The 11,054-nt window shown below is 36.2% G+C and overlaps 1 protein-coding gene across 5 annotated transcripts in view; it reads right to left on the bottom strand.

Moving 5' to 3' along the window:
- Positions 1 to 7,604, bottom strand: part of Ice2 (interactor of little elongation complex ELL subunit 2) — a 42,946-nt gene extending 35,342 nt beyond the window's left edge. Inside the window, exons 1-3 of one of the 5 annotated variants that reach the window (XM_078049532.1) lie at positions 7,517 to 7,604; positions 6,419 to 6,541; positions 4,521 to 4,625 (exon numbers count right to left, since the gene is read on the bottom strand). In XM_078049532.1, coding sequence (XP_077905658.1) covers positions 4,521 to 4,625; positions 6,419 to 6,459 — 146 coding nt within the window. In that variant the 5' untranslated portion in view covers positions 6,460 to 6,541; positions 7,517 to 7,604. The other 4 variants (XM_078049531.1, XM_078049533.1, XM_078049535.1 and 1 more) reach the window with 4 other exon arrangements.
- Between the last annotated feature and the right edge of the window lie 3,450 nt (positions 7,605 to 11,054).

Below are 11,054 nucleotides of genomic sequence, written 5' to 3'. Positions count from 1 at the left end.
CAAAAATCACACATGTTAAAAATGTGCTCTACCACTGAACTACCTACCCTAGCCCTCCCAACCTTATTCATAAATATTAACTACTGCATCTCATTACATCATTATATCATCTGACATAGTGATTTCATTGCAATTTACCTATTAAAATACATATATAATGTAAATAACGTTCCTTTCATTTTATATTCATGTACTTATGGATGTATTGTTTTTTAAAATTATGTCTATGGTAATTATTAGCTATTCATTTCACTTCAGGCTGGTAACAGAAGTGTCTTATTTCTTACATACATTTGTTATGAAAAGTTGAAGTTATTATGTACAGCTACAGTGCACCAATAAAAAAAGTGGGAGGGTTTTGGCCTGATCAGGTTACAAAGCATTAATTTAGATCTATGTCTAGACAGAGGATCAGTTAAGCCCCATCCAAAAGCAGCATTGACTTGCTTTAAATCAACTTTATAATACTAGAATAAATATGGTAAAAATTCCAAAACTTGAAAATAGTAATTTGCGGAAAAGATTTAGGCCTCCCCAATATAAAACAAAATATTCAAAAGTACCCTCTTAGAGCAAACCATGAATAAAAAGCTAATTAAAAGCACTGATTTTTTTAATGAGGAAAAATTTTTGGAAAATAAAATTAGAAGGCTCAGGTTGGCTCTAAAAACAATACATGTGAAAGAAGATATACTTGGTTACTAAGTTTCTCCAATAACTATACAAAAATAAGCACATTTTAGGTTAACAAAATGAATATTAACTGCTGATCTTGGGAGAAATGTATTACAGAAAATTGATTTTTCACTAGAAAATGTCTTGAGAGCTATTCAAACTTAACAGTATTGTGTCCGAAACTCTTAACAATACTGCTTCACAGCTGTCTCTCTGAATATGAGAACATGTCTGTCCTTGTGGCACAAACTGGCAAATTTAATTAAGCTGCTGCAGCAACAAGATGCTGACTCAGATATGCCAGAGTAGGAATGTCAAGAAATTCTAGCAGTTTAAATTGGCTACATTCAGCAAAGAATGAAATGGCAGCACATCAAGATCATCTCCAAGTGCAGTACTGTCAAAATCTTCATCAGAGTGTGAACCAAAAGCATCTAATAGGGTTTTTCTATTCACACTTACAACATTATATTTTATTTCACTTGATAGTTTGAAGCTTCCTCCCTTTGTTTTGTCAACTACCCAGTCTCCTTTTTACTTAACATGTCTATGGGGGGAAAATTCCCAACTGTTAGTTTCCTATACTTTTATCTACCGATTTGGCAGCTTCTTTATAAGTAGCATTTGGAAATTATGCTTTTGGCCTCCAACTCATGTCTACCTGTTATCTTCTGTGTTTGATTTACTTTTTATGTTGAAAGGATTAAAACTTCATTTCTTTTCTATTTTAAGTCGTTTCCTCCTTGTTAGTTTAAAACTCAGTTACAAATGTCTGTAAACAGAATATTTAATTTTTAAAAAAGGCAAATGTTTATAATGGTTATCAGGGCATTTTAATTTTCTGGTTTATTCTTAGGTAAACTTTCCAAACATTCTTTAAAAACATAATTTATTTGTAATGTTTCATATAAAAATAACACTATGTTAACTTTTTAATATTATTATATGCAAAACACTATTTTAGCAGTCTTTTCATTTATAAACACATATGGTGCAAAAGAAAAGCTTTTTATGTTGAAATTAGGAGTAAAAAGCCTTTTGTGGAAAGATGAGGAAAAGGGTTAAAGAAAATCTCCTAGTTTTGAAAGTAGCAATAATAAGGGTATCAATATTTTTCCAACTGTCGATGAGCACAAAAAATACAAAATTAGGGATGATAATAATTTTATATTTCTTCCTGGTATTTCCCCAAGAAAACAGTTGTAAATTAGTAAAGGCTCAAATCCATTCTTTACTGTAGTAATACTTAATAAAACTTAAGGCTAGGAAAACAGTCTAGAAACACATTTCAATTTCTTATGTCTGTTTTAATACTAAAAAGTAAATTATCCTAATGAATTATTTTGTACTGCATAAAAATGTAAAGAAAAGCAAATATAGTTTAAGAAAAAAGATTATTAGGAGTTTGGAATACTCACTTGCCAGCAAAACGTCCTCTCCTTTATACAAAGCTGGGCTATATAACCCACACCTAAGATATGGTGAAAAAACTGGACTTGAAAAGAACGGTTAAATTAAGAAGCAGTGGGAGGATGATGAAGATTAATAATAGAAAATTTTTAGTTTAAAATGATGATGGCTGAGATAAAAAGTTCAAAAAATGGTATGAAGTTTTAAAATTTTTTTTTTTTTTTTGGTACCAGGAATTGAACCCAGGGTGTTTAATCACTGAGCCACATCCCCAGCTACCCCCACCCTCCTTTTTTAAAACTTTGAGATAGGTTCTCATTAAGTTGATTAGGGTCTCTCTAAGTTGCTGAGGCTGGCTTTGAACTCCTGATATTCCTGCGTCAGCCTCCTGAGCCACTGGGATTATAGGAATGTGTCACTATGCCCAGCTGAAGATTTTTAATAAAAGGTAAAGATATGTTTTTTAAATCCTAGTATACTAGAATTTGATAGGCATTCTTTGATTCAAATAATCAATGGCAATTCTTTATTTAACTGGTAAGTTTATGAAATCAGTTATTTCTAAGAAACGATACAAGTTGAATCACCAAGACATTTGAAAGTGGTTTTTGTGTGTGTGTGTGTGTGTGTGTTTGTGTGTGTGTGCGTGCGCGCGCGCACACTACTGGAGACCGAATCCAGAGGTGCTTTTCTGAGCTTCATCTGTAGCCCTTTCTTAAAATTCTTTTATCTTACTGAATTGTGGAGGCTGACCTGGACTTATAATCCTTCTACCTCAGCCTCCTGAGAAGCCAGGCATGTGCCACTGAACCTGGCTGTTAATGTTTTTAATACCAATTTGGCAATATACATTAAAATAAATGTATGCATACCCTCCACTTACTACTATACATACTATGTTCCTGTTGTGTACAAAAAAGAACAGTTATATTAATTTTTGTGTGTATTACAATATGCATATAGCTATTATAAGCTAAGTCAATTCCACAAATTCATCATTCATCTTAAGAAGTTCAGATTCAAAAGGCTGAGTTTAGAGTGCAATATCAGTTGTTGTTAAAATGTAAGTGTCTTATGATCAGCCACAATGAGAAGTCTGGAGATGAGAATACCAAAATATTTTGAAAAATGCCACAACCAAAATACTACGAAAAAGCTAAGAGAGTGAGGTCGCTCTAGAGCTGAGAGCTCATTGATGCCTCTGAGAGGAGCAGTTTAGTACAGTACTGTGAGGTTGGACGTCAGATTAGAGTGCAACGTGGGTGGGATATACAGTGAATGGAAGAGGTTTTTTATTTTAAAAAACAAATAAGTGTGTTTTCTAATGCATTCTGTCAATCTGCCTTTTGAGTGGGAAGCTTAATTCATTCACAATAAAGTAATTGTTGACAAGGAAGAACTTACTATTTTCTGCTAATCATTTTCTCTGTCTTAAAGCTTTTTTGGCTCCTCATTTCTTTCCAATAAGCATATATTAGTCTTTAAATAAGTCTGAGAACAAATGAGGGAAGAGTAAGAAAGTAACTGGTGGGGGTCAGGCATGTGGAGTTCATGGATTATTTTAAACAGGAAAAAATTTAAGCACACACATACACTGATTGAGATGATTGAAAATGAGAGAGAACAAAGATACAGGAAAAAGAGGGGGTAATACTGATAAGGGGGGGATATGCTTAGTCCATTATAAAAGGAAAAAGGATAAAAGTGAATGCTGAACTCCCCTAGGGGAGTTCCCTAATTGTGCATCTGCTGGTTTTCAGATTAATCCACAATAGAGTAGAAACAGTCGATCAAAAAGAAAAGAGCTGCTACAGGCAAGTGAACAGTAAGAAGTGAAAATTACTACTGAGTAGTGATTTTCATACCAGAAAGGAAAAAAAATCTTCGGCAATTTGGCACTTATCTAGTAAACTCTAAAATGTATTTACTGTTTAACTAAACAATTCAATTTCTGTGAATTTATCTTCTAGAAATAACTGCAAAAAAATTCACCAATATACTGTTTGTAACTACAAAAAAAGAGGAATACAACATAGAACTAGCTAAATGAATTAAAAATACATCTATACAACAAAGCGATATATAACCATCAAGACTAGGGGGAAAAGATTAAAATACATATATATATGACCATGGAAAGAAATACATTATTTCATATTGACTTCTTTTGTTCTGAGACAAAATATTATTTTCAATGGAAAAAGTAAACTATAAAACAGTTTTAACGGGTTTAAAACAGTATTTTTCAGTTTTTATAGCATGATCCTATTTTTTTGTGTGTATATGTTAATATATGAAGAAAGGCAAATACCAAAGTGTTAACAATAGCTTTCTTACATTTTCTATCTTCTATAATTTGAATAATGTAGATAATTATAAAACTTCAAATATCAGAAAAAAAAACAATTAAATATGAAAATAATCAAATATTTTACCTGTTAGATAAAATACAGAGTTCTTTTAAACTTGGAGCCAAGGAATGGTCTTTATAATTTTCTCGAGAGAAAAATGTCTTATGGCCATTTTTTGGGGAAACATCCCTAGAAACAAAGTAATTTACTTTCATTTGACAATTCAAAATCTCATGTTAGACAAAGAAACATAATAGTATCTAATTTCTGACTATATGCCCTCTATCCAAACCCTTTCCCAATCACCTCTTAATATTTAATTTCATATACCAGATCTGTGAGCTTAGATGTTTTACTTTTTAGACACCAAGCTCAGGTGGATTATGATATTCTATAACTCCAACAATCAACCTTTCTTTTTCTATAGTACCCAATTAAATAACTGTCAGAGGTTTGAGAGTTAAAGATAGAACAGAATGAAGTACAATCAAGAGTCTGTCATGGGCAGGACTCATCTCTGGTTGTGAGGCATAACATTAAGATGCTTGATTATTGAAAAAAAAATGCTTCTCAATTTATTTTTGTTTCATGCATTACTGTTCTAGTCCAAAAGACTGAACATCCAACCTATTTTTCTGAAACTGGAAAATGGGATAAATGGTGTGCCTTTGCTAAAAATCACCTCTATAATAATATATGATTTTTCATAACATTGTAATTAATTGAGGCTAATACAACATAACCAATGCTTTCCAGATAGTAAGCTTTCCCCCAAATGATGGCAAGTGAAGTTAAAAAACTGAAAACACGGAGAATCCAGGGAGTACAATGATTACTAGGATTTTGTGAAAAAGGACAGTTCCAAAGCCTATAATACTGTGCAAAGGTTCTAAACCACAATTGGTTTCGAGTCAGTTGCATATATGAATAACTGCACATCATCTGAACACTTACTTTACAATATTAGCCAGGAACACAAGTGTGCATGTCACTTAAAACCTACAACAAAACACTCCAATCAAATGCAACTTCTAGTCCCATTTCCAAATGGGAAATCCTAGCACATATGGTTCATGTTTATCTTTTACTATTTTAAAGGTATTTACCCAAAAAAGAGAAAAAATAAAACAAACACTATGATTAAGGTATTATATAGTAAAATCAGAATTTCTTACTTGCTATGGACCATGGTAAAGTTTCCTATTATTTCAGCATGGTAATATTTTCATAACATCTCATTAAATTCTAAGGTTTCCTCATATAATTCTAAAACAAAGTCAAGGGCCTCAGTATTATGGAATTCTTTGGAGATGCAAACACTGTTCATTACTGAACATACTGACTTAAAAGTTCTTTAAGTCAGGCACTATTTTAAAAATCTTTGTCATCTCTTTGTGACTTTTGTATCCTCCTTTGCTGGCTTAGTAAATGTGTGTTAAAATGAACTAAGGCAGCGATGAGTATAGCAATATGATAGTTACATAAAACCACTATATTTGTTAGATGCCTACAAAACCATGATATTACTTAACTGGGTTCTCTATTAGCAAAGTTCTCACATTTCTAAAATACAGAATACAGTCTGCATTTATATAATCTTTTGAGATAGATTCTACTATAACAAAAAGAAGTGTGTCTATTCTTAAAGATGGTCTTTTTATTATTTGCATAGAAATGGGAAAGTTTTTAGAACTAAGAAAATTCCAGCATCTCTCCTTCACAACATACCAACAATAAAGACATGATGGAATTATATCTAATAAAAATTTGAGTGCTGAATTGTCACTTTAGGAGTGGAAGTGCAGTAATTATACCTCAAAAGTATTTATTACATGAAGATGAGAACGGGATAAATTCTGAGATCCTGATCTTTCCTCTTTTATTTCTTCCAAACCTGTTTGGGCCAAAAGCTCTCCTTTCCTATGTCAACCACCAGCTGGACTTCACTCCTATTCAGTTGATTAGGTAGAGAGAGAACTCACCAGTTTAGCCTTGGTTCACTCATGGTCATGCTGGAGCTCATCTTCCTAGATTTCTGCTCCACTCTAGCCCACGATTTGGCAGGTGGGAAGTAAGGTTTTCAAGAGGTAGGATCCCTCCAGATTCTACACTCAACCGAGGAAAAACAAAAGGTCAAAATCAAAAGCAAGGGATTGGCCAAGGCCCAGCTGCACTTTATTAGGTGAGAAAGAACATATGCCCTAAAATGACAGTGGCCACCTAGAACAGACAGATGAACGTTCCCAAGGTTCTTTGCATCAGAGCAGTACAATAAGTCCTTTTCCATTTAACTTATGCCAGGAGGGTCAGTCTTAGGATACTCACTGAGGAAATAAGAGCCAAAACAGAATGGTGTTCTCACTGCTTACACACTAGATCATTTCATGGAAGGGAGATGTAGGTCTTAGCTCTGCCTAATTCCCTTACTGCCAAAATGAATCCTGCTTCCATTTCCCCAATCATATACTATTACGGGGCATATTCTGACAAATGCATGGCAAAAGCTGCCTAGCTATCAAGAAATTTAGATCTTTCAAAGAAAACCTTACATTTGATGAAACTCAGGTTCAGGAAACTTAAAGTGACAATTCACAGGATCACTCACAGGTATTATCAGGCCTCAAAATTGGGCTTGACCTCTCCATGTTACCATGGGTAGGCTGATAAAATGGCATAGGGGGTAAAAGTCAAATTTAGGAATCTGTATCTTGGCCCCTGACGGGCCTGACCAGCTCCCACTTAATGCACCTTTCATACTTAGATCAGGGTGGGGCTGGGGAGAACGTGCAGATGAAGGCAAAAGGTATGTCTGAGAGAAAAGAGAGCGCAGAAAGAAAAGCAAGTTGCAGGAAGGCAGGTAAAGGAGTGGGCAGAGCAGGATAAGAAGCCGCGCCAGAACCGGGAGCTGAGAGCCCGGAGCCGCCATATTCTTTCCTCCCGCCCCTCAAGAGCGCTCCCGGCGCCTTCCCTGCCGCTTCTGGACTGCAAAGCAGCCTTTCCGCCCACCTCACGGTCCGCGGCGGCTCGGCCCCAGCGCGGGCCCCACGCCACACTCGCTCCGCCCCACTCCGCACACTCACGCGCGTCCTGAGAAGGCTAATTTAAAGGACGTGGCCGCGCAGACTTGGCTCTGCGTGATGACGCCACCCGAGACGCAGTGGGTGGGGCCTGCGTGCCTACGGGGCACGGCTTGCCTGCGTGGGTCTTGCTGGTGGTTCTGGCTGCAAACCCCCCTGGTTCTTGAAGGGTAGAGGGGTTTGGGACTTATTATAGAAAGCCCTGATCTTGGTGTGTTTCTGTTGGGCTGGGCGCGGGGCGGGGGTATGGTGATAAATTGGAAAAAGCACAGATTTGATTGTGACCCTAGCCAAGCTCTTAATTTCCCTATAACCCTAATTACCCATCTGTAAAATGAAGATGATATTATGTACTTCATAGGGTTTTGGAAATGCCTAAATGGAGCAAGGGATGAAGTTGTGCTCAGCACAGTACCTGGCACAAAGCAGGGCTTCACTACATGCCATTTCTCCTCATTGCCGCTCCCTGTTCCATTTTGATGTAAGGTTCCTCTAATGGTCCCTTGGTTCTTAGTCTGCTTTTGTTCTCATGTTTTATGAAAGACTTATTAAGCACTTTATACAGCGTGCTTGGTGCTGGGTACACATGAGACTAAGCCTCAATATAATTTTTTCTAGAACTTTTGATCTCTGGGACTCTTAAGGTATTTACATTAAAATGAAACAATAGAAAATGATAAACTACACAAGAAAGTTGTTATGTTTTGGATCTTAACTCTTCTCCCAAAGACCCATATGTTAAAGGCTTGTTGGCCAGCCTGTCGCACTCTTAGGAGACAGTGCTTTCTTTATGAGGTAGGTCTTGTTGAAGTTAAGTCATTGAGGGCCTGTCAATGAAGGAATATTGGGACCCTCAGCCCTTTTCTCTTTGCTTCTCTGCCACCATTCGGTGAACACCTTTGCTATTCTACTGTGCCATGATGTTCTGAGCAGTACATGATGTTCTGCCTTGCCAGGGTAAAAAGTCACCAGGGACTGAAAGCTGAGCCAAAATAAACCTTTTCTCCTTCAAATTGTTTATCTTAGGTATTTTATCACAGCAATACAAATCCAACACAAGAGGTAAATAGAAAACAGTTGGAGAGGGAGAGAAATTAACGTGAGTTGTGAAAAGCAGCTTGAACACAACCTTGGAGAGTTTTTAGCTTGATCACTACTTCATTCACTGAATTTCTTTATAAACCATACATAAGATGCTTGCAGAATGAGAATCCAGAAATGGTCCTTTGGCAAAAAGGTTTTAGTCTAGTAATTGATTAGAAAATTTGAGGAAATATTGTTGCTAATACCAGTTTGTCAAATCAAGATTGTCAGTAATGGTATTTCAGGTGGGTAAGGAGCCATCGTCAATCCTAAAACCCAGCAAAATACTCTGGCTCTGTGTTGGATTAGAATAGCTAAAGTGTTCAGATTGTTTTGCTTACAAGATTTTTTTTTTTGGTACCAGGGATTGAACCCAGAGGTGCTTAACCATTGAGTCGTAAGTGCTTAACCACTGAGTCATATCCCCAGCTCTTATTATTTTTTTTTATGACAAGACAGGATCTCATTAAATTGCTTAGGACCTTGCTAAGTTGCTGAGGCTGGCTTTGAATTTGTGATTCTCCTGTCTCAGCCTCCTGAGAGGCTGGGATTACAGGTGTGTACCATGGCTTCTGGCAAAAGATAATATTCTCTAAAATATATTTTGGTATGTTTTGTATTATATAGTGCTTGGGCTTAAAAAAAAAGGCGCAGCTATAATTATTCATGTGAAAGCTGAGCTTTTATAAGGAATACTTAGTATCCCAAAAAAGAAAGGGCAATGATAGCAGAGATAATTCCAAATAATTTAAAAGTTATGTATATTTGTCTTTAGGATGTGGTATGCATTTTACTTGGGTAAAAAGACAAGGGTAGAAGTGGTGGCCATGGGACTCGGTAGGAGATCACTTTGTTAGTTTGGGGTGAGGCTAAAATTAAAATGAATTGTGCATGAACCATAGAACAATTGATAGATGAAGCAACTTCTTCTCCACAAAGGGGAAGTTATATGAAATTTAAGATATTTGAGAAGTCCACCAACAAAAATGATAAAATATTTGATGATTGCTGAGAGATTACTATGTTTTACTAGTATATTTTTCCTCCCAAGGATAAAAAGTTCCAGAGTCTTGCAAAAAGACTAGATTGTTAACTCTTTCCAATATTAGAATTAAATGGCATTAGGGAAAAACAGGATTTTTCTTAGCTCACATCTGGAGATATGGTGAAAGATCAGCATTCTTGTTAGTCTCCTAGGATGAGGTTTCTGCCACTGTTTAGAGGTGGAGGCAGGGGACAGTGGCTGTAGATGCCATTAGTGTGATTCTTCTGGGAATCGGGAGGATCCTTTTGTCAAAAAGTCTCTCCTTTCAACATTTTAATTTCCACATAATTGTACACATTGATACAGTATGACATTTGGATACAGGCATACAATCTATAATGATTCATTCAGGGTAAATGGCATTTCTGTTGCCTTAAACATTGATCATTTTTTTGTGTTGGGCATGTTGAAAATCCTCTCTTCTAGCTATTGTTTAATCTATAGTAAATTGCTGTTAACTATAGTCACTCTGTTCTGCTGAAAAACACTGGAACTTACCTTTTTATCTACCTCTATTTTGATACTTATTATCTGCCCTTTCTATTCCTGCTACCCTTCCCTGTCTCCAGCCCCTGGTAATCACTATTTTACTCTCTGCTAGTATGAGATCAAGTTTTTTTTTTTTTAAGCTTCCACATATGAGAGAGAATATGCAATACTTTTATTTCTGTGACTGACTTAGTTCATTTCATATAATGTCCTCTAGGCTCATCCATTTTGCTGTAAATGACAGAAAAATTTTCTCCATGCTCTCAAGTTTCTTAAATCCTAACATGTGAAAGCATCTTCTTTTCTTCCTTTCTCTGGTGACTTGTATGACACAAATAGTCTCTCCTACACTTCTTGTATGACACGAATACCTCTTCTACGCTTCTATAGTTTTGAACAGTACTGGGCCCATTTTCAGTTTCTTGTTCAAAAGAGGAAGGAACCAAGGTGCTGAGCTGCACCTCTGCTTGGCAGTTATCTTCCTTTGCACAAGAAGCATGGCGCGTGTTCTCATAGACCAGTTAGGAGAAGCTGAGCTTTGGCACCTGTCCATTTGATCCAAATGCATATCAGGTGTCCACTTTTGAGAGGCTAGACTGATTGCTTTATCTTCCCTTATGAAAAAGTTTAGTAGTAACAGTAGCAACCAACATATTCTTGTGGGCAGATCTTACCTGCTAGTCTTCCCTAGAGTTTATTAATAACCTGGTATTTGTTGTCCTTTCTGATTTTCCTGTGAGATATTGTGACATTCTTATAAGCAGCTTCTTGACTTCCTCTTTTTTGTACCAGGGATTGAACCCAGGGGCACTTAACCACTGAGCCACATCCTCAGCCCTTTCTATTTTTTTTTTTTTACTTTGAGACAAGGTCTCATTAATTTGCTTAGGGCCTTGATAGGTTGCTGAGGTTGGCTTTGAATGT

Source organism: Ictidomys tridecemlineatus, chromosome 5, assembly GCF_052094955.1.
Source record: "Ictidomys tridecemlineatus isolate mIctTri1 chromosome 5, mIctTri1.hap1, whole genome shotgun sequence".
Lineage (NCBI taxonomy): Eukaryota > Metazoa > Chordata > Mammalia > Rodentia > Sciuridae > Ictidomys > Ictidomys tridecemlineatus.
The sequence above is the reverse complement of the archived record's forward strand: the minus strand, read 5'-3'. Positions and strand labels throughout refer to the sequence as shown.